Source organism: Phoca vitulina, unplaced genomic scaffold, assembly GCF_004348235.1.
Source record: "Phoca vitulina isolate PV1807 unplaced genomic scaffold, GSC_HSeal_1.0 scaffold4, whole genome shotgun sequence".
Lineage (NCBI taxonomy): Eukaryota > Metazoa > Chordata > Mammalia > Carnivora > Phocidae > Phoca > Phoca vitulina.
In genome coordinates, this window is record NW_022589707.1 from 36,507,697 (window position 1) to 36,532,177 (window position 24,481).

At 34.4% G+C, this 24,481-nt stretch overlaps 1 protein-coding gene across 3 annotated transcripts in view; it reads right to left on the reverse strand.

Annotated features, from left to right (window-relative positions):
- Positions 1 to 24,481, reverse strand: part of BBS9 (Bardet-Biedl syndrome 9) — a 448,772-nt gene that overhangs the window by 318,224 nt on the left and 106,067 nt on the right. For all 3 annotated transcript variants that reach the window (XM_032401801.1, XM_032401802.1, XM_032401803.1), the window contains 2 exons: positions 15,733 to 15,916; positions 14,944 to 15,073 (listed from right to left, as the gene is read on the reverse strand). In XM_032401801.1, the coding sequence (XP_032257692.1) occupies positions 14,944 to 15,073; positions 15,733 to 15,916 (314 nt within the window). The remainder of the gene's footprint in view (positions 1 to 14,943; positions 15,074 to 15,732; positions 15,917 to 24,481) is intronic.

Genomic DNA, 24,481 nt, shown 5'->3' on the forward strand with positions numbered 1-24,481 from the left:
AGGGTGACACTTAATGGCTGCAGTAGTTGTGCTGATGTCAGTTATGCTAAAGAACAACAGATGGGCTGGAGGGAAGAACAAAGCGTTTCCTACCACCTGGAAGCCTGCAGAGATTGAAAAAGCGGTAAGATAACCTTTTTCACTCCATTCCTCCATTAGTCCCAATGTGATTGTGTTTTAATTTTTCATGTATTTCCACTAACTTTAAGTACTCTGAATATTGCTTCCATAAAAACTGTTTCTGCTACTTATTTACTCATACATGAGCCCCATGTTACATACACACTATATGGGCACAGCTGACACTCTGGAAAGTTCAGAATGTTTTTTTCGAACTACAGATAATCATATTTGTTTGCTCCATCATTAAAATTTTTTTAAGGGAATACAGAATTTTTATAATCCTAAGTGTTGAAAATTATTGCAAAATTCACTGCTAAATATAAATCATGTGGTCCAAATCAGAATTTTCCTTCTAAGAAAAATGTTTAAATGTTCAATTAACACGAACTGTACCTACTTATTTAAGATATGTAGGAAGAGGGAAATTTGGTATTGGAAATAAATATAAATGAAAGATAAAAGCATTCTAAAAATAGCATTCTAAAATGCTGCATCCAAAAGCAAAAGGTACTATTTTTTGTTGTATTTGACTACTGAAATACTAGTAATTTCTAATTTATAAACCACAATTCCCCTTTAAATAAAAAAAGGAATAATTTTCTGTAACACTATTCTTAGTTAAAATATTTACTAATTTAGCTTTCATTTTTCATTTATACCAAAAGATTTTTGTTATTTATATACCTAAACTATTGAAGATTTAAATCAAAGAGCTTTGGCAGTATTATTATTCTTCCAGAGACTGGAGTTTATTTTTGGAATACCGATATTTAGAGAACATATCCAGATTCTTCCACTCCTCCAAAAGTAATCACTTGTTTTAGGCTTCTGCTTTCTGGCTTTTCAGATGTTTACCACTACAACTTCAAATAATGTGCTTCTCATTAGATTGAATATTGGGTAGTACTAATCTGAAAGGGAAGCAATTGTTTTGGGGAAAGGAAAGGTATGAGAGTTTTTTTAGTAGAAACACAAGAGTTGGGACATCTACTTCTAGCAGTATGGTGGACTAAACACTTCAAATGCCTATCATTTTCTGCTTTTCTCTATTAATAACACTTACCCACTTACACTATAATGAGTAGTTCACGTGTTTAATTATGCTCTTGGGCATGTTATCTGATCTTTCTATGCTTCATTTTCATCATCTATAAAATAGGGATGGTAATAATTGTAGTAACTGTTCTTAGAAGAATTAAATAAATATGTGCAAAGCACTTAGAATGGTACTTGGTGCACAGTATGTGAAATACATATTAGCTATTATTATTTGTACTCTTAGAACAGTATTACAGTGAAAGAACACAGTACTAATTAGATAATCAGTTCATGCTCTAAAACATCTTCATAATATGTAATATATGCTAACTACCTACAAATATTAAAATACTCTCAAGTCATTTGAAAATTAAAGATGTTTTTTGATGAACTACAAGGGAAAAAAGGATAATAAATCTTTCTGCACTAAGCAAAGTTCTTATCTAACCAAGCCTTATCAAGATTTGAACATATACTCTAATTAGAACATAGGCTCTACATTAATGAATTAATATTCAATAATGGCATTCTGTCACCTTTTACTTAATTAAAACAAAAAAACACTTTAACTTTGAATTAGTACAGTTTTCCTGTATAGTTTAAATATTATACACTCAAGTATATGGATATCTGCTTTTTTTAAGTACATCAATAAAGCAGGTACTAACTGCTTTTATTTTACACTTATTTTAAATAGTAAAATGCAGTGCAATGAACAAAAGGCAGTAGATATTCTCTGTCTACAGGTAAGAAAACCACTGAATACAGATCTCCATTTTAGAATATATGCAAACCCTCCTATCTGCTCAGTAGCAAATCCTATGGATCATAGAGGTCAGACAATTGAGAAATAAAGCCCTATTTTACCAAGTAAGATTTGATTTACTTAAAAGTTTTAAATTAGGGGCCCTCGGGTGGCTCAGTCATTAAAGCGTCTGCCTTGGGCTCGGGTCATGATCCCAGGGTCCTGGGATCGAGCCCCGCATCGGGCTCTCTGCTCCGCAGGAAGCCTGCTTCTCCCTCTCCCACTCCCCCTGCTTGTGTTCCCTCTCTTGCTGTGTCTTTCTCTGTCAAATAAATAAATAAAATCTTTTTAAAAAATAAATAAATAAAAATAAAGGTTTCAAATTAAAGTTACAAAAGAGACTTAAAATGATGACATGATTGTTTGACTATATCATATTTTTAACCTTGTTTTTATCAATTTTAGTTAATATTCTGTTCTCTTGAAATGAAAAAAAAAATATACTGACATTCTCCTAAATCTGTTTTTTGAAGATGTAGGGAGTTAGTAAAAGTGTCTAAACTATTAAACCTGATACATTAAACACGTCAAAAGTTTTGAATTAGCTAACAGTTCTTTTTAGATTTAAGATCCTAACGATGCAAAGATGTCAGTGCACAGCAGGCAGTAAATATTGCTATATTTCTTGCATTTTCTTTCAGATAACAATTGATTCTAATTTTAAGTCATCCAACTTCAGCCTACACAGCAAGATTTATACATTGACAAACATATTTTTTTATTTTGGCAAAAACCCAGATTTGTACGCCGAAGCGAGTTTCAAAAATAGGCCATACACTGGTTAATAGGCAAAGGAACTAAGTCCATCCAAAGTTCCAAAGTTCTTAGCAGCAGCATATAAACTCAATGTTAGGGAAAAAAATCACTTTGTTTCCCTTTTGTATTCCCCAGTAAGCAACTTAGAAAACCATAATCTTTTCCCATTGGGAAAGAGAGATATTAAACACACACACACACACATACACACACACACACACACACACACACACACACCACAAACACACACCAAAAAACCCTCACTCTATCTTTGAAACCAAAATTCTTTTTTTTTTTTTATTAACATATAATGTATTATTTGTTTCAGGGGTACAGGTCTGTGATTCATCAGTCTTACACAATTCACAGCGCTCACCATAGCACATGCCCTCCCCAATGTCCATCACCCAGCCACCCCATCCCTCCCACCCCCACCACTCCAGCAACCCTCAGTTTGTTTCCTGAGATTAAGAGTCTCTTATGGTTTGTCTCCCTCTTCTTGAAGTGAGGAGAGATTACATAAAATTGCATGGGTTTCCAAGAGAGATGAAAGCAAGTCACCAACCTGATACAAAAGGTCTCCCAGAACCAAAGAGTCAAGAAGATATGTGCTTACTAAAAAGCAAAACCCATCCTAACTAGTGAAAAGCAAAATACTTTCCTGCTGGCTACAACTCTAGTGAACAACTGACTCCCCCACCCCTATATCCACTATGAAATTAACTCCCATATCCATCATGGGATAGAGAATCAGATCCAAAACACAAAGGCACTTTTCCGGGGCGCCTGGGTGGCTCAGTCATTAAGCGTCTGCTTTGGCTCAGGTCGTGATGCGGGAGTCCTGGGATCGAACCCCGCATCCGGCTCCCTGTTTGGCGAGAAGCCTGCTTCTCCCTCTCCCACGCCCCCTGCTTGTGTTCCCTCTCTCACTCTTGCTGTCTCTCTTTCAAATAAATAAATAAAATATTATTTAAGAAAAAGGCACTTTTCCATAGAGATTATTTTCTTTGAGATTGAGAACTTCATTTTTAAGAGAAGTTCACAGTCTCAATGACAGTACATCTAGAGAAAATTTTCAGTGGAAATACATGGTAATAAGAATTCTACCATTAAAATATTTAATCTATAAAACAGAAAAATACAAACCCAACTAGCATTCTAAGCATAACTCCTTATCCTTGGCTATTCGGTGTTTCTAAAACCTCTGGCAAGAAAATTAAACAGATTTACTATGGAATGTAACAAAGTCAAATAATCTGGAACTGTAATTACTATTAAACTTTTCACAAGAATGGGGGATGCTGTGTTCTACATTATTACATAAAAAATAAAATAATAATGAAAACATGAGACCAAGCAAAAGATTTCTAATTGTCATAAGGAGAGTTTTTCTGAGGGTTATGACCCCAATGGACAAATAACGACAAAGATACATCTTTTTAATTTATTGATAAGATGACTGCAAATCTTTTCCATGTGAATAAAACACTTAAAGTAGCAATACTGCAGTTCATAAAAGTAATAGCAAATCACAGGCAGTATGTCAGCTATGGGGTAACCCCATGGTGATAAGGGCATTACAAGCACAATTCTTGTTCAGTCAATATGAAATCCAATCAATATAAAATCAGGGGGTCACCTCATGAAAGACCTTGACCTCACACAATGGAAATATATGCATGCAAGTAGTGATGACCATCAAAAATAATGCAATTCATTTTACTCCAAAAATGCGTTAATACAATTGACATAAACAAGTTGTCCAATTCATGGTTACTGAGGTATTAACTATAAGAGGAAGAAAAAAAAATAGCAAATATAATCAATTTTGTTCTTCTCTTCCCCACAACTCCTTATTTAAGTTATAAACTATTATGTTGCATTAGCAGGCCCACCAGGCCCCAAGTGAAGCCCCCATTTTCTGGTAGGGGCTCTCTCACCCTATTTAACATTTGTGGTTAAAAACCCAATTATAACCTTATGCCACTTAAGTTACAATGGGTTTCTTTAAAACTGATTTGTCACTATTAGTACAGAGAAGAAAATGTTTTTTACTTTCCAAATAGAATGAAAATGCAAAACAAAACAGAACAAAACAAAAAACAAACAAACAAAATATATGGGAAGAAGACAGACTTCTCAAGAAAAAATAATGGTGAAAACACTGAAATTCAATAGTTAAAACACAGTAAAATGAGCTAAATAAACTTAATTTAATTACAACGCCAAAAGCATCAGTTACAACCAAAAACACAGTTCTAAAAACCACCAAAACAATATAAATACTACATTATGATAGGGAGATGGGAAAGTTAGGAAAATAATCATATTAATGTCAAAACCCACTATGTCAAATTTCATGAAAGTATATAAATTCTTTCACTGAACTAGAATTCAGCTATAATGAGCATTGCACGAAGTAAGACCAAGTATTAACTGGGAAGGAGGATAGTGGGGTATCTAATTACTAAAGACAGTAATATTTTCTGTATAAAATCAAGAGCTCAGCCACCATTCAAGGATCGTATCTTTCTAAAAAGGCTGACATTTTATTTTAAAATTTTTTTTCCAAAACAACAAAACACTACACTGTTCAATCTCTCGTTGAACTGAATTATTTTTGGAAATTAAAAGGTACTTAGAACTGGAAAAAAGCCAATTTCTCCAAAAGAGTCCCTAAATTCAGTACTATTCCAATCCAATTCCCAAACAGATTTTTCTCTGCAACTTAAAAATATGATCCTAAGGCTCTTCAGAAATATTCAGTTCAATATGGCAACAGCCTTCAACGCAATCTCTCTAATACCTATCCAAAATCACAATGCAGGAACTGAAAAGAAACAAAGACACAGACATAAAAATCATTAGAAAAGGTGAGAAAGGGAGCAAGAGAGAGGAAAACAACCCCATAAATTGTAAATCCAGAATCTAAAAGAAATTTAGACTAGTTACCAGGTAGATGAAGCCAAAAATATAGTTTTAGCTCATGCCACACCCCAGCTTCACTTCATAAAGACCACCTGAACAAAGATAGGAAGATGTTTCACTCTTCTTCCCTAATCCTAATCCCTGACTCAATCTGATTGAGAAACCCAGGTTCTACAGAAACAATAAAACTATGCAGATATCTTTTACTACTCAATTCTGACCTATGATGGAAGCAATATACCTTACTCACCTGAACCTTTCTCAACTATTCCACTGCCCTTACCCCCTCTACACTATCCACCTAAATCCATACAGGGGTAACAAATTCTATAAAACAACTGGCCATGTAAAGGACAGATATCAGTAGTAGCACATTACATGCTCAGAGATAGAGTCCCAAAATAAACACTATAAACATGTTTCAAAATAAGACATACCTGGTAAAAGTGCATTATGGGAATTGTAGCTTGCCATGTACTACACTGGGTACTCATACCAAAGGTGCAGAAGGTGTGAGGCATGAGAAGGAGAAAGATATTGCCTCAGTAAACAAAAAAACTCTCCAATGGTACACACTAAAAAGAGCAAAACCAATGCTGTAAAAGCTCAAACCAATGATTAAGAACACAAAATTCAGACACTCTCCCAAAAACAGGAAAAAAAAAAAATGAAACAGAGTGAAAATCATGAGGAAGAAGATGGCATATATAAGGAACAGAAAATAAACAGCCAACCAAAAGGTATTAGCTTCCCTGAAGAATGAAAACATCAAACAGATCTGAAAGAATAATCAAAGATGAAACATAAGGAAGCCTTCTTTAGCTGCCAAACAAATGGTTTAAACAGATTACATTCACTATATTCCCAACTAAATCAAGGAAAACAATATTAGACAAATATATGGCAGCATATGTGACATTTACAGAAAAAAATGAAAAACATTCTATAAGCAATCAGACATAAAGAACTAGTTACTCAGAACAAAAATCAAGTTGGCCATAATTCTCTCGCCAACAACAATAAACATTAACTGATAAAGAAATGACTTCTAATCAAATATGGCACAGCAAAAGTCCTCAAAACTCACCAAAAACAGCAGAAAGTATGACAGTAACAACCACCACCCCCCCAAAAAAGGGAAAGTTGAACAAGGGAATAACTACAATCACAATTAACAAATTTTGAGACACATCTGTTGCGCCAAACATTTTAAATTGTGGCCCACAATAAAATAGGATGCCAAGAGCTGGCACATGCTCCTCAGGCCTCAGGCAGAATAGAGGGTCAGGTCCAGGCTAGCATAAAAGGATCCAAAGGCATAGGTGGGATGCAGGACATGGAACATCAGAAAACCACAGTGGAAATAAAAGATGCATTTATCAATCAGTTAGTTTCCTAACCAATGAAGATAAGAAAACAAGCAGCAGCCACTAATTCTTAGCACCAAGGGCCTGTGACTGGGGGCCAAAGGGGACTCCTGTTAGACTGACCAGCCTCTTAAACACTGAAAACTGAGGAAAATGGGTCCCCAGGGCAAAGGAAAAAATAAACACAGTGAGAAGGTGAAAAGACTCAGGTGGTCTGAGCTCATTAGTCTCTCCCTTCACTTCCCACATGATTCTTCAACAAATTTCTATCACCATTTTTAAAATGAGTAATAAAATGAAGGGGGGGAAATCAGAGGGGAAGACGAACCATGAGAGACTATGGACTCTGAGAAACAAACTGAGGGTTCTAGAGGGGAGGGGGGTGGGGGGATGGGTTAGCCTGGTGATGGGTAATAAGGAGGGCACGAACTGCATGGAGCACTGGGTGTTATACGCAAACAATGAATCATGGAACACTACATCAAAAACTAATGATGTAATGTATGGTGATTAACATAACATAACAAAATAAAATAAAACAAGTAATAACTGCAGAGCAATTAACAGAGGACCTATGTGTAGAAATTTCAAATAAAGTAAAAGAGGTGAAAGAAAGACATGAAGGAAACAGGAACCTAAGCAAAAGGCAGAAAATGTCCACAGCAAGAACTTCCTGAGGAAACAAAAGGAGAAATCAGACAAATAGTTACCACTGTTATCAATGAATTATCAACATGATTTATTTAAAAAGCTCAAGCAAGGGGCACCTGCCTTCGGCTCAGGTCAGGATCCCTGTGTCCTGGGATCAAGCCCCAGGTCGGGTTCCCTGCTCAGTAGGAAGTCTGCTTCTCCCTCTGCCTCTGCCCCTCCCCCAACTTGTGCTCTTTCTCTCTGTCTCTCTAATAAATAAAATCTTTTAAAAAAAGAAAAAGCTTAAACAAAAGCTATAGGGATGAAAGCCACAGTAAAAGCAATAACAAGAGAGGTGCCTGGGTGGCTCAGTCATTAAGCGTCTGCCTTCGGCTCAAGTCCTGATCCCAGGGTCCTGGGATCAAGCCCCATATCGAGCCCCATATCGAGCCCCACATCAAGCCCCACATCGAGCCCCACATCGGGCTTGCTGCTCGATGGGAAGCCTGCTTCTCCCTCTTTCACTCCCCCTGCTTGTATTCCCTCTCTCACTATGTCTCTATCTGCCAAATAAATAAATAAAAATTTTTAAAAAAGCAATAACAAGATAAAATAAAAACAAACTCAAGAACATGATAGAGAGACATGGAAAAAATCACACCAATCAAAATGGAAAGAAAAAATATATACAAATAATTAATGAATAGATGCTAGATTTGGAAGATGATGTAAGGCTAACATTTATAACAATGATATTAAGGGGGCGTTTGGGGGTGGCTCAGTCGATTGTCTGACTTTGGCTCAGGTCATGATCCTGGGATGGAGCCCTGCACAGGGCTCCCTCCTCAGGGGGAAGTCTGCTTCTACCTCTGCCCTTCCCCCTGCTTGTGCTTGCGTGCTCTCTCTCTCTCTCTCTCTCAAATAAATAAATAAATAAAATCTTCAAAAAAAACACAATGATATTAAGAAAACTAAACTACTGGGTGTTAAATGCAACTGATGAATTATTGAACACTACATCTGAAACTAATGATATACTGTAAGTTGACTAACTGAATTTAAATAAAAAAACAAAGAAATCTAAACCAGTAAAGCAGAACCGATATTCAAAGCTATAATGGAAGAATATTTTCCTGAAATGAATAAAAACTTGAATCTATCAATTCTCACCTTGTCCCAGAACAAACCGATGCAGAATTAATCAACTGTCAATAATGCTAGTTAATTTTATAGTTCTTTAAGGATTTAAAAACTAAGTTAGATATGAGACAGGCAAAAAAAAGTAATTCATTCAATAAGAAGTTTTACAAATAAATTTAAGTCAGCCTCAGACCTTTCCACAGCAACTGTCAACACCAAATGGAATGTCCAAAATTCTGAGGGAAGCTAAGAAAACCTTCAAGTATAACAGCAATAAACAACTCTCAAGAATGCAAGAAGACTTAGAGGCTTTCCTCAAAACTATTGGAGGATTAAATTCAACTAACCAAGAAGTGAATCAAGACAATTCAGGAACAATAAAACAAACTGGCGGTAAGCTTTGAGTCCATTTAGATATGGATAGGATGAAAGGACTGTGAAAACTGTGATTACTAAGATGTATGAAAATATTTTAAACTTTGACAAAATGGATAATAAGATACCAACAATAACAATTTGACAAAAAGAGAGGAAGAAGAAAGTGTAAGTATGCTGCTTTCCTTATCTTTTTAAAGAGACTCAACAGACACTGCCAAACATTGAAATGCAGCTTTAAAAAACTGAAAATATCTGTTGTAACAAATTACCAACATAAACTTATTGCTTAAAACAAGAAAAATTGAAAATAACAACCTTTAACCTCTTTTCTATTCTTGTTTAGAAGCGTCTTTTAGAAACTAAAATAAATTGCTGTGAATAAACATTTACATAAAATTCATTTATTCCTTCCATTTCATCTATTCCGTTTGTCTGTTAGAATATAATAAAATAAATGTATATTTCAAAAACATATTATTCTGGGGTCGCCTGTCTGGCTCGATCAATAGAGCACACACCTCTTGATCAAGTCCCACAATGGGCATAGAGCTTACTTAAAAAAGCAATAATAAAATAAAAACTAAAAACATATTTTTCTGCTTTGGAAGTTTTCTTCTATGCCTAAATTTGCATCTCTGTAGACAAAAATATCAGTTTCATGTTTAACAGGTGCTAACAAATGTTAAATCTGGATGGTAAGACTGAGATAACTTTGGTGGCAGTTAGTTTTTGTGTTTTGTTTTCTTACTTGCACTTTTAAATACTGCTTGAGTTTTAAATAGTGCAGCTCTATACTTTTTATAGAAATCACAACATTATAATTTTCCACAAAAGTTATTTTTAAAAAAATAAAGGAGCAACATCAATAAAGTCTGAGGGGAAAATGTAACAATACATTTTTACCATAAAATATTAACACCCTATACCATTCCTGGGAACATTAAATTAGCCTATTAAGAGAGGAAGTGAAATTAGTAAGTTAAAAAATTATAATTTGTGATATAAAAAGATTCACAACATTTAATAGATATAGAAAAATAACAAAAATTAGTATAGGTCTAGATAAAAAGTGAATACAAATTTTAAAACATTCTCAAAAAAAGGACTAGTATAGTTTAATAATAATTTATAGTTAATAGCTTATGTTACCGTAGCAAAGAACAAATGGCAACAAAGGCTGTGTGGGTGTGGGGGGTGATATGTGTGAGAACAAGCTCATGTGTACACCCATGCCTGTGTGTGGAGGTGGTACAGGGAGTGGGAAAACAGGAAAGGAGAAAGAAACAGTGTATTAAACCCTTTGCCTATCACGGGGAGAAAGATTCATTTCATTTTTGGATTATGGCAAAACTGAAAAGTAAATACTAATAGAAATAAAGAAAAGAGATATGTATGTGTACGTACCATCCGATACATGGGAGATCCAAGGACAGAGAATCCCCAACTCACAAAGAGATGGAAAGCAAAGGAAATTACTATTAAAAGTACAGAATATCATACAGATGAAAAATGACCAAATATATAGATTATAACAATTGTAAATGGGTAGATTAAAGGGAAATGATCTTCAAAATGGGTTTAAAAATCCAATCAAATTTTCTGTTTACAAGAGATGCATCCAAAATAAAATTACAGGGTGCCTGAGTGGCTCAGTTGGTTAAGTCTGCCTTTGGCTCAGGTCATGATCCCAGGGTCCTGGGATCAAGTCCCACATCGGGCTCCCGGCTCAGCAGAAAGCCTATTTCTCCCTCTCCCTCTGCCTGCCTCTTTGCCTGCTTGTGCTCTCTCCCTCTGTCAAATAAATAAACAAAATCTTTAAAAAAAAAAACAAAATAAAATTACAGATTAAAAAAAGCAGAGACAACAGCAAACTGAATTCAAAGCAAATAAAACAAAACAAAAGCAAACAAAGAAATATTAAATGAGAAGACAAGGAAGGGTAATTTTATATTGATAAATTTTGTAAACTCACCAAAAAAGTAAAATATAGACGTAAGCTGAATATACAGAACTAGACTATATAAACCAAAATGCTTAGCTATTCAACAAAAAAATGACAGAAAAAATATACTAATGAAAGACTAACATTCCACTCCTGAGCTACAACAGATTAATAGGGGAATATACCAAAAAGAATGCAGAAATTCTAAAATCATAATTTATGCTCTACCTTAATTCCAGCAATATTTACAAATTTTATGTGTACCATTAAGCCACAAAGGAAATCCTTAAAAATACAGCATAGGAAAAAGTGTATATTTAGGTCCATGTTCCCTTTCTAAAAGCACACAAAAAAAGAAATGACAAATTAACACCAAAAGTTAAACTTAAAAAAAAAATCACTCTAAAATTTGAAAATTCTCCTAATAAGTTTGTCTTCAAAGAAATAATAGCCTTCCATCTATGACTCTCAATTGTTCCATACTTTTAAAAAGGTATTTCAACTGAAAGCTCTTAGAAGATCTTTTCACCATTCCTCCCCCTGACATGCACAGATCACAATTATTTTTACCAAGCATATACCATATATTCAGCTTTCTGGCTGATTATTCAGTGTAATATGCAAAAGTAGAAAGGTCCCTAACATTAAAGGAGAGTATGATTGAGTTGAGGAGTTAGGAAAATCAAACAGCAGTCACCAACAGAAGATAAATATAGAAATTCAGAGAAAGAGGAGACCAGAGGAGAGAGGGAAGGCTTATTTATGTGACTTGAGTTAGGACTAGAAGATAAAAGAAATTGGAAAATCCGAAGAAATGAGGAAAACATTCTGGTCAAGAACACTACATCGAAGAAGGTTAAAGAATGAAACGGTTAAATACTGATGGTTATAGTAAGTTACTATAGTAGATATAGCCTAGGAAGAAAAACACTGAAGACCAGACCAAATTGTTTATCCTAAAAAACGAGCTGCAGTTAAGATTTTAAAGCACAATGGCTGTGGTTGCCAGCTGAAGTATGGAAAGGTTCTTATCACTTTGAACATCCATTCAAATAGACTTCCACTTTGAGGTATATTTCATATCTCTAGAGAGAATAACATTATGGATAAATGATGATCTTTATTTGCCATTTGGGAAACTGACCACAGCAGAGCTAAGACACTGGCCAGGCTTCCACAGCTACTTCGTGCAATTAGAGGAAAACAATAATAGCTGAGATTTTAAAGAATATTATCACATTCGTGCTCTTCTTATTCTTTAAACTACAAACTATACACTTATATCACATTCCCATAGTTTAACACAAAAAATTAAAATAATTAAACTAAAAAAAAAAAAATCTCTCTAATCAAGAATGCCGTTTACCCTGAAAAGAAAGAAGGAAACACAGACAGATTTATAATTGGTTTATAATAAACAAGGTAAAGGACTTGGACTGCCAAGTAAATGGGAGTGGGAGGAAATAAAGCATCTTAGTTTCTGAGCAAAATGCTGTTATTAAGTATAATTGCATCAACTTGATCCAAATCCAGTATTTCTTATTCACTGAAAAGAAACATATTAAAATAGCAGCAATTTCCTCTACAAATAAACACATTCAGCCAAGGAAGTTCAACCAAAAAAGTTTAACTTTAAAGGTAATAAAAAGCAGAAGCAAAATTATTTCACTGCTTCTAATTTCAAATGATAACTTCTAAACATAAATACACTATAGCTAAGTCAATAATAATCACTTTTAAAATTCTAATACAAATTACAATGAAATTCTTTCAGTCTAACTCTATACTTATATATGCTAAAGTACATAAAAATAAGAAAAATTTTCCAATGAATAATTAAAAGCTATTGTTATATATTAATAAACTGTGAAAATCATTAATGGCAATATTTACATTTAATTGTTTATAATTATGATGTTGAAAAAGCTATGAGAAGAAATAGGAAGTTTCACTTACAAATACCTAAGTTCAGAGGTGACAGACTACTTCTGAATATAAGCACCTTGATTCACACTACATGGAAATTTGGTTTTTTACTCCTAACAATTTCAGTTATTTCTGGACCCTTACCTCATAAGATGCATCTGAACTGAAACCATAAATTAACCATAAATATCTGCTCAGAAACTGTATCTTTGAGCTTCTCTGAGTACAGTTGACTCTTGAAATGTGTAAATAATATATGTGTAAAATAAGCATTTCAACTAAATGGTCTCAATAAGATCTTTCTATCCATCACTCTCCTCTGCCCCACATACACACAAAAACCACAATGAGCTTTTAGTATTTAAACCTATAAGCCAAGATGAGCCACATACCCATCAGTGTGGATCTGTCTTCTTACACCTGAGTTGTCACTTGGGAGGCCAAAGAGAAGAGCTCTTGGATGGATATATGGACTACTGCAAGAATTACTCTGCCAGAAGAGAAATACTTGACATTGCCCTGCTGGCAAGATGTTTTTCCTGTTCTAAATCCTTCTAAGTAAATCTGATTTAAAATGTCTGGTGAATCTAAGTTTTTGGTTGAACTTAAAAGACTATCTGGTAGATGTTGTAAAAGCCAATCTTAAAATTTTATATTTTTCTTCAGATACAAAATAACTATAATTTATGTTAAGTGCATAGCAATTATATGATGGTATTTTCTCATAAAACATGAGAAAACTTCTTTTTAAAATAGTCAATGTTTTCAAAATGGTGTTTCCATTTTTCCAATATTCAGGCTTCAGATTAACCATTAATGCAAATATGAAAACCCTTCACTGAGCTTCAACAATATTACACATCCAATCTCTTAATTTGGGAGAATTAGTCATACTGATCAGATACTACAGGTGCCACTGAAGAATTCTACATATGGTTTTTAAATTTCAATAAAATTATCTAAATAAGCAGAACTGACTAGATCTAGGGAATCTATAAAGCTTTAGAGAAAGCTGAGTTTCTAGGGGGATCTGGCTAGCTCAGTCAATGGAGCGTGCGACTCTTGGTCTCAGGGCTGTGAGTTCAAGCCCCACATTTAGTGTAGCAATTATTTAAAAATAAATTCTTTTTAAAAAAAAGAAAGTTGTGTTTCTACATATTTACTGGGATTTTCAATTCCTAAACATAATCTGAGATGCTAAAGGTTAGTCAGGATCTTGCCTTCTATACTGACAACCAAGAAAAATTACACAGTTATGTCTCATTTCTCTTATTTTTGATAAATTTTGTAAATTTAAGGTATGGATTTTATCTTTCATTTTAAAAGCAAATTGGTCCTATTTAAAATCTGAACTGTCTTAAATACATAATCATTAGCAATTCTGCACCACTTGACATAATAAGGTCTGAAACAAGTTTTGATGTGTAATAGTCTCAGTCTAATAGTAACTGATCTCTAAATGGAACCCATCAAATGCTTGAAGAAATCCTTTCCTATTTAAAAAAAAATAATCTATCAGGTAAGCCATTTTCTTTAAATCTTTAATTTACAAAAGATATCTCACTAGAGATACTAAATAAAAATGATTGAGGGGATTAAGGGGTGCACTTGTCATGATGAGCACTGGGTGATGTATGGAATTGTTGAATCAATATATTGTTCACCTGAAACTAATATAACACTTTATCTTAACTATCTGCGAATTAAAATAAAATAAAAATGACTGATGAAGCCTAAGTAAGGCCTTTTTATATCCTTTTCCAATAAAAGTTATATTTTAAATTATTTCCATTGTTGACATTCACACTACAATGTCACCTGTCATTCCTAGTAAAATCACTTGCTATTGTTTCATAAAACTTCTACAGAATTCCTAGACTAAGATCCTAAAAAAAAGTTAAATCACTTACTGTAAACAGCCCACTCTTACTGCTACAGGAATATGGGGAAGCTGAGTAGCCCACTTCAGTGTCACATCCTGATAAATATGCAACATGTTATTATGGTTTCCAATCAAAGTATTTGTTGTTCCTTCAGAAACTGTATGTTGAATACAGAAAAGAGGATAATAAGAAAACAGTTATTTGCAATAGTATATCACTTTTAAGGGATTTATGATACAAACTAATTCTAACGTCTTGATGGAAAAGCATAAACTAATAAGGTATTTATTTTAAGTAATAAAATAGTATTTTTCAACTTCAAGCACCAATATCAAAAATTAAAAAAATAATTTTACAGACTTGGGAACTATAAGTAGATAGCAGCCAACATTTTTGCATTTTATCAAGAAAGCATGAATTTCATTAATATTTAACACAGTGAGCTAATGGTTTTTACTGGGCACTGGCTACAGATAAGTCATTCCATTAGGCATTACTATGCTCCTTTCTGCTTATAAAAGGATCTGGTGTTCTTTTGCAAACATCTTGAACTGCCACTATTTGGAAAGCATAAATGTATACCTGAGGCCAATTCTCCAAGACATTCTATGCAAAGTAAAATGACTGACAAAACCAAATGTGTGCTTTATATCAAATGTGTATTCAAACTTTAAAAGTTAAAATTTCCATTACATGTTCTATATAAAACTATTTTCTTAGATGTTTAAAATATATGCGTGTGAATTTGGCTTTTCCTGATGTATATAACATAGCCTTGACATATGGAAAAGATAAAAGAAAAATCCTTCTACACACCTGAGCAATACGGGAGAAAACAACTTGGGCTACAATCAAGTTTCTTCATGAATCGAATCTGTCCATTATCCTTAAGGCAAAAAAAGTTTCTTTCACCAAGAACAAAAACAGAAGATGCTGACTGATTGAAAGAGACAATACATATATCAAGTGCTTGCTCTCCAATATTTAGAGTCCAATCCACCTACAAAGGAAAACCTAAAATCAATTTAGTTGCTAAAAACAAAGCATTTCAGTCACTTTCATATCAATACAATTAAAAAACTGTTTTACAACAAAGCAGACATAAAGATTGGCTGTCTTCATTCACTTTTTTTTTTTTTGCAATGACCGTATTTCTGATATTTTACACACTCTAGTAGATTTTGTGCCATCTTTTACCAGATGATATAAGCTCTTCAGTGGTTCAAAATTACTCATAAATTTGGGGAATGGGGCAGGAAAAAAGAATACTCATATAAATTTAACCAAGGAGGTGTAAGACCTGTACAATAAAACTATAAAATGTTGATAAAGAAACTGAAAAACACTAATAAATGGAAAGATATGCCTGGTACATCAATTAGAAGAATTACTATTATTAAAATGACCATTCACCCAAAGTGATCTACAGATTCAAATTCCTATCAAATTTCCAATGGCATTTTTCACAGAAATATAACAAAAATCCTAAAATTCATACGGAACCACAAAAGACTCCAAATAGCCAAACCAATCGAGCAAAAAGAACAAAGCTGGAAGCATCAAATTACATGATTTTAAGTACACTATAAAGCTATACTTAGCAAAACAGCACACTGCTGGCATTAAAAAACAAAAACAAACAAAAAAAAGCAACCTAGACCAATGGAATAGAAAAGAGCCAAGAAATAAATGCATTTACAGTCAATTGATCCTCAACAAAGGTATCAAGAACATACAATAAAGACAGTCTCTTTAACAAATGGTGATGGGAAAACTTAATATCCACATGCAGAGGAGTGAAATTGGACCCCTATCTCATACCATATCCAAAAGTCAACTCAGAATTGGTTAAAGACTTAAACAAAAGACCTGAATCTGTAAAACTATTAGAAAAAAAATAAGGAAAAGCTTTTTGTCATTGGTTTGGGCAATGATTTTTCAGATATGACCTCAAAAGCACAGGCAACAACAGTAAAAATAGACAAAAGGGGTTGCATCAAACTAAGAAGTTCCTGCACAGCAAAGGAAACAATTAACAGAGTAAAGAGACAATCTATGGATGGGAGAAAATACTTGCAAACCATCTACCCAATAAGGGGTTAATACTAAAAATACATAAGGAGCTAGACAACTCAATAGCAAGAAAATTGCCCGATTTAAAAATAAGCAAAAGAATTGTTGAACAGGTATTTCTCAAAAGATATACAAATGGCCAACGGGTATATGAAAAAATGCTCAACATCACTAAATCATCAGGGAAATGCAAATCAAAACCACAATGACATATCACCTCACACCTTTATTAAAAAGACAAGAGATAACAAACAAGTGTTGGCAAGGATATAGCGAAAAGGGACTCCTCATGCACTGTTGGTGGGAATGCAAACTGGTACAGCTACTGTGGAAAATGGTAGGGAGGTTTCTCAAAAAATGAAAAAATAGAATGACCATATGATCCAGCAATCATACTTCTGGGCATATATTCAAAGGAAATGAAAACAGGATATCAAAGAGATATCTACATTCCCATGTTCACTGCAGCATTATTTGCAATAGCCAAGATACGGAATCAACTGAAATGTCCATTGATGGATAAACGAATAAAGAAAAATGAGATATTATATAGAATATATATACTATATAATGTGTATAATATAATGGAATATTATTCAGCCTTTAAAAAGAAGGAAATCCTGCCATTTGTGACAACATGGATGAACGTGGAGGGCATTATGCTAACTAAGTGAAATAAGCCAGGCACAGAAAAACAAACACTGCATGATCTCACTTATATGTGGGATCTAAAAAAGGTAAACATATATAAGCAGGGAGTGGGATGGTGGTTGCCAGGGTCTGGGGGAAGATGGAAATGAGAAGATGCTGGCCAATGGGTAAGAAGTTTCAGTTACACAGAATTAATAAATTCTGGAGACTGGATGTACAGTCTGGTGACTATAGTTATAATACTGTACTATATAGTACATATACTTGAAATTTGTTAAGATAGATCTTAAATGTTAACATAAAAAAAGGTAACTATGTGAGGTGATAGATTTGTTAATCAGCTTAATTATGGTAATCATTGCACAATGTATTTATATATCAATAGATGTAGTTTACCATAAGTTTATACAATTTTTATTTGTCAATTATACCTCCATAAACCTGGAGGGGGGGAAAAAAGGCAGGTAGCGAATGGGTTGAGAGAATGCCCTATGCAAAGTGAACCACCTATACAAAGATCTTAAGATAGAAAAGGAAGGATCATGACTTGTTCAAAAAATACATATATACACATAAAGAAGTTATGTGCTTCACTGAAGAATTTCCCTAAGAGAAATTTCCATATTGTGTTTACTTTGCAAATCAAATTTAATAATCACTAAAACCTAACCAATATTGTTGTAACTATAATATTTTAATATAAAGACAATTTAAAAATGTATCAATATGTATATACAGAGCAGTCATCAAGCTGTCCCAGGAATACAGACAGGATCCTCTATGCCTCAAGAGCTACTCGAGGGTAACTCCATATCTCTGGAACATGGTCAGTGTTTAAGAAATGCTTCTTAAAACAAGGAAGGAAGGAAAAAAAAAAGAAGAAAAAATAAAAATAAAAATAAAAAAATAAAACAAGGAAGGAATGAATGTAATGAACATGCTTCTCAGAATTCAGCCCCCAATCAATATTTTTAAATTAAAAAAAAAACAAACAGAAAAGAGGAAAGACATGGGCTGACATATACAGACATATACTGTATTCAGACAGCAATGACAGTGAGATGGCTCCACAAAAGCATCGGGACAAAGAGGAAATAAGATTGCCCTCAAAGTTAGGCTCTAATCAACAAATAATGGATCAAAGAAGAGATATGAAAACTCACACTAAAGATACAAATTTCTGACCATCAAGATATGACTTAGATATTTATCTACTTCAGGTATTAAAATATCTGAAGAAGGTATGAAATCCAAATGGGGCTGGACAGAAGAACAAATATTATTGGTGTGTATATAAAAACAACCTGAAGGAGAAAGACAGCATAGTGAATATAGGTGAATGATCAGATTATCTTAATCTGAATCAGGATTCAACACTAAGAAATTATTCAATTACCATTAAGTTCAAGTGTAGCTGACCTATATGAAAAGATTCCATGGTACACAAAACATAAATGTCAGTCCCATGAGTCACATTTCTCCTTACATTTTAATAGGCCGTCATTCTAGCATTAAATATCACCGTTAGGGCACCTGGGTGGCTCAGTCGGTTAAGTTTCCGACTTTTGATTTCGGCCCAGGTCATGATCTCAGAGTCATGATATGGAGCCCTACATCAGGCTCCATGCTGGGACTGGAGCCTACTTAAGATTCTCTCTCTCCCTCTCCTTTTGCCCCTCCCCGCTTCTCTCCATCTGAAAGAAAGATCACTGTCTATAACTTGGGCTGATATGTCCCTGATTCTGAGAGATGACAATTCATTCAGAATGGATAAGCAAACCAAGTTTCTGATGCTGCAGGCTGAGATCCAGCCAGTAAACACTTTTAATTCACTAGGCACTGAGTGCCACTCTCTGTGACCTCCCCTTAGGGAAATATACCACATTCTAAATTAATGTGTCTCAAAAAACGCAGAAGTTTACTAAGAATAATAATTTTAAAATTCTTCCACTTCCAGCCAAGACAGAGTAATAGGAAAAAGACTTTACCATCCCACCTGAAACAATACAACGTGGACAAAACATATGAAACAACAGTTTACAAGGCACTGAATATCAGACAACAAAGGACAGCAATCCCTTGAGAACAAAACAAATGAGGTGAGTGGTATGACTGCTCTATCTGTGGGACAGTTTTCAGGCCATGGCCCCGGGAGGAGGAACCAAGGCAAGGCCCAGCAAACTCCCTGAATTGAGGAAATGAACACTGGGAGTTCAGAGAAAGCAAAGCAGATGAGCACAGACAGCATGCCAAAAGGGAGAGAGCAGCACAGGGACAGAACTTTGACATCTGTAAGGAATCCTCTCAAATATTCATCTGAGTACTTATCAGCACGTTCATGTAAGGAAACGACCCAAAGCCAGGGAAAGAACCACCCAAAAGGATTAGAGGTAACAGTGCCCAGCATTCATACCACCTGGAATACAGCCTGTGCCTGCCAGCAGATTAGAACACCTCATAATTCAAAGGACGCTGAGTAGAGCACTCAGAAGGGTCTTGTCTCAGGAGTGGGGAATAAGCAGCCTCAGGATGAGTGCTGCTCTGGTCCTAGCTAACAATCCAAAAGGATCAAGCTGCCCAAGTACCATAACTACATCCCAGGCCTAAGCTCAAGAACAGTTATAGGAATACAAAAATATCTGGCACCCAAAAGTAAAATGACTATATCTGGCATCTAATAAAAAATCAGCAGACATGTAAAGAAACAAGAAAATATGATTCGCAAAGAAGAGATAAATAAGTCAACTGAAACTAGACTCAAAACTGATGCAAGTGTTAGAATTAGAAAACAAGGACATTAAAACAAATTTTATAAGTGTATTCTATATCTTCAAAAAGTTATGTAGAGACATAGAAGATATAACAGAAAAAGAAACCAAATTGAACTTGTAAAGATGAAAACCATGAGAATTAACACCAGATTAGACATTACAGAAAAAAGATTAGTAATCTTGAAAACATAGCAAAACAAAATAGAAAAAAAATGTTTTTAATGAAAATAAAATCTGTGAGCTGTGAGATAACTTTAAGTAGGCTAATGTATGTATAACTGGAGTCCCCAGAGGAGAGAAGAAAGATGGAACATTAAAAAAAAAAAAGTTTGAAGAATTAAGAGTCAAAAATTTTCTAATTTTCATGAAAACTATAAATTCACAGATGCAAGAAGCTCAACAAATTCTAAGCACAAAATAAAGAAAACTACACAAAGCCACATCATAGTCTAATTGCTTAAAAAAAGTGATAAGAGAAAATCAGAACAGCAGCCAGAGGAAAAAAGGTACTATGAAGAGAGGAACAAAGATAAGAATGTAGGCAGATTTCTCATGAGAAACAATGGGAGCAAGAAGAGAGTGGAGCAACCTCTTAAAATGCCAGGGAGGGAAAAAAATCTGTCAAACTAAAACCTTATACCCAAAGAATATATTTTCAAACACAAAGGCAAAAAAAAATCTTGGAGACATAGAAAAACTGAAAGAATTCATCACCAGTGGACTCGCACTGAAAGAAATGTGATAGCAAGTCCTTCAGGAGGAAGAAAAATGACACCAGATGGAAATACAGTTTACACAAATTAATGAAAAGTACCAGAAATGGTAACTATATGGGTAAATATATTTTTTTCTTATCATTTAAATCACATTAAAAGATACTGACCATTTAAACAAAAATGGTAACAACGTAATATGGAGTTTATAGTGTATGTAAAAATATAGCATATGACAATAACACAAAGGCTAAGAAACAGAAGTAAGGTCCTTATATGTGAAATAGTATATCACTGAGAGTAGATCATGATAAGTTAAATACTGTAAACTCTAAAAGAACTCCTAAAATAACAAAACAAAGAGTTATGACTAATAAGCCAACAAAGATAAAATGGATCATACAAAATACTGAATAATTCTAAAAGAAAGCAGAAAAACAAGAAAATGGAAACAAAGAACAGATGGGACAAATAGAAATCAAATGGCCACATGACAAATTTAAACCTATCCATATTAATAATTACATGAAATGTGAATGGTCTAAAAAACAAATTAGAAGGCAGAGCATATCGTACTAAACAAAAAAGCAAGACCCAACTATGTGCTGCTTACAAGAAATGCATTTTCACTACAAAGACACAAATTGGATAAAAGTAAAAAGATGGAAACAGATATATCAGAATAACACTCATCAAAAGAAGAATGTTACCAGAGCAAAAAGATAAAGACGGTTACTTGATAATGAAAAGGGTATATGTTCATTATAAGACATAACAATCTTAAATGTTTATGTACCTAATAAAAGAATTTCAAAATACATGAAGCAAAAAACTGACAAAATTTCAAGGAGAAACAGACAATCCACAGTCAGATTTTAATACCCCTCCCTGAATAAATGACAGAAATTAGTAAAAAAAAAAAAAAAAAAAAACTAATAAGGACATAGAAGATCCGAACAATGCTATCATCCAATCTAACTGACATTTACAGGACACCCAAGAACAGCTAAAAAAAAAATGGACATTCTTTTCAGGTGCTCAGTGAAGATTTACCAAGATAGACCATATTCTAGGCCATAAAACAAATCTCAATAAATCTGAAAGAATTCAGAGTCATACAAAGTATTTCCCTGACCACAAAAGAATTAAATTAGAAATCAACAAATAGTTAAGAGGTAGCTCTGAGTAACATAGGCAGCTTTTAACTGCTTTCCCACAACTACCTTATTAAAAGCATTCCCCTGGATAAATTTTGTTTCTCTGCAATAGACTTAATGTTCCATGGCATCAGAGTCCTGCCAAGTGACTGTGGTGTAACGAAAGGAAGTTTTACTGCTATTTCTTACTCGACTAATTAATTAAAGGAGAATGGGAAAATCACTCAACTGTAATTGTCTTCAGAATACATCCTCAGTGTAAGGTACAGAGTAGTATCAATAAACATTTACAATTAATAAGTAAAGGGTATTCCAGACTAAATAAAAAATATGTGCAGAAGCCTTGAATCAAGAACAGCCATGGAAAATCTGGAACAATGAGAAGCCCATGTGGCTGGAGTGCAGAATATAAGGGACAAATGGAAGAAAACCACTATTGAGGAGGAGGTCAAGGACAATTTGACTACCATTATCAACGTCATCTTCATCATCTAGACATTTTGCTAAGTGCTATAAATAAATAAATATATATATGTGTATATATATATATATTTCTAATGGCAACATTGTAAAATAGGTATTATCACCATTTTGCAACTGAGAAAACTGAGATTTAGCAAGGTTAACAAACTTGCTCAAACTTGCTCAAAATTAGTAGTAAGTATAGCTCTCAAGATCTGACTCCAAGGAGCACCTGGGTGGCTTAGTTGCTTAAGCATCCGACTCTTGGTTTCAGCTCACGTCGTGATGTCATGAGTCGTGAGATCGAGCCCCAGCCCCTCATTGGCTCTGCAGTTGGTGGAGAGTCTGCTTGAGGATTCTCTCCCTCTGCCCCGCTCCCTACTCACGAGTGCTCTCTCTTTCTCTCTCTTGAAAATAAATAAACCTTAAAAAAAAGTCTCACCTCCAAGTCTATGCTTTAACCATTATCAGTATGGTGCCTCCAAATTCCGTGAAAAAGTATGTCATATTTGTATTTGTTGTGCTCTTTCACTTTTTACTATTATTAAGAAAATATGTTTTCATCTCATTCTTGGCTCTTTTCAAGTTAGCCTTCCTTCCTACCTTAATTTCTATATCCTAATACAAAAAATTGGTTTTCTTGGGGCGCCTGGGTGGCTCAGTCGTTAAGCGTCTGCCTTCGGCTCAGGTCATGATCCCAGGGGCCTGGGATCGAGCCCCGCATCGGGCTCCCTGCTCTGCAGGAAGCCTGCTTCTCCCTCTCCTACTCCCCCTGCTTGTGTTCCCTCTCTCGCTGTGTCTCTCTCTGTCAAAAAATAAATAAAATCTTTAAAAAAAAAAAACTGGTTTTCTCTAATATTCTTCCTTCCTTGGTATTCTAAATTCCATATTATTTCCTCATATGGTTTCTTAAGTATGTGTCCATCTCAAATACACTTTACTATTTCCATTATAATCTTCAATTCCTTCTGTTTTTTCCTGGCTATGGAGGTTCTCAGGATAAAGAGTTCACAACCATCATCTATTTCCTAATTTTCATTAAACAGAGAATTTATCATTTACAATTTTTCTTCAAACTACTTTTCAAGTTACCAAACTTCCACCTTTGTCTTTGAGCCAATTTTATCTTTGTGGGCTATGAATTTTTATCTTTTGCTTATATATTTAACCACACGCCTACTCGTAACAATATTTTTGCTTATTAAAGGTTTTTCTTTTTTAATTTTTTCTTTTTGCTATGTTGTCTTACAATCACTTCAGTTAAAAGTGACCTCATCTGGAATTCTTAATCTCAGGAAACAAACTGAGGGTTGCTGGAGTGGGGGGTGGGGTGGGAGGGATGGGGTGACTGGGTGTTGGACACTGGGGAGGGTAGGTGTTCTGGTAAGCGCTGTGAATTGTGCAAGACTGTTGAATCTCAGATCTGTACCTCTGAAACAAATAATGCAATATATGTTAAGAAAGAAAAAAAGAAGAAGAAGAATGTAGCAGGAGGGGAAGAATGAAGGGGGGGAAATCGGAGGGGGAGAAGAACCATGAGAGACGATGGACTCTGAAAAACAAACTGAGGGTTCTAGAGGGGAGGGGGGTGGGAGGATGGGTTAGCCTGGTGATGGGTATTGAGGAGGGCACGTTCTGCATGGAGCACTGGGTGTTGTGCACAAACAATGAATCATGGAACACTATATCTAAAACTAATGATGTAATGTATGGGGATTAACATAACAATAAAAAAATT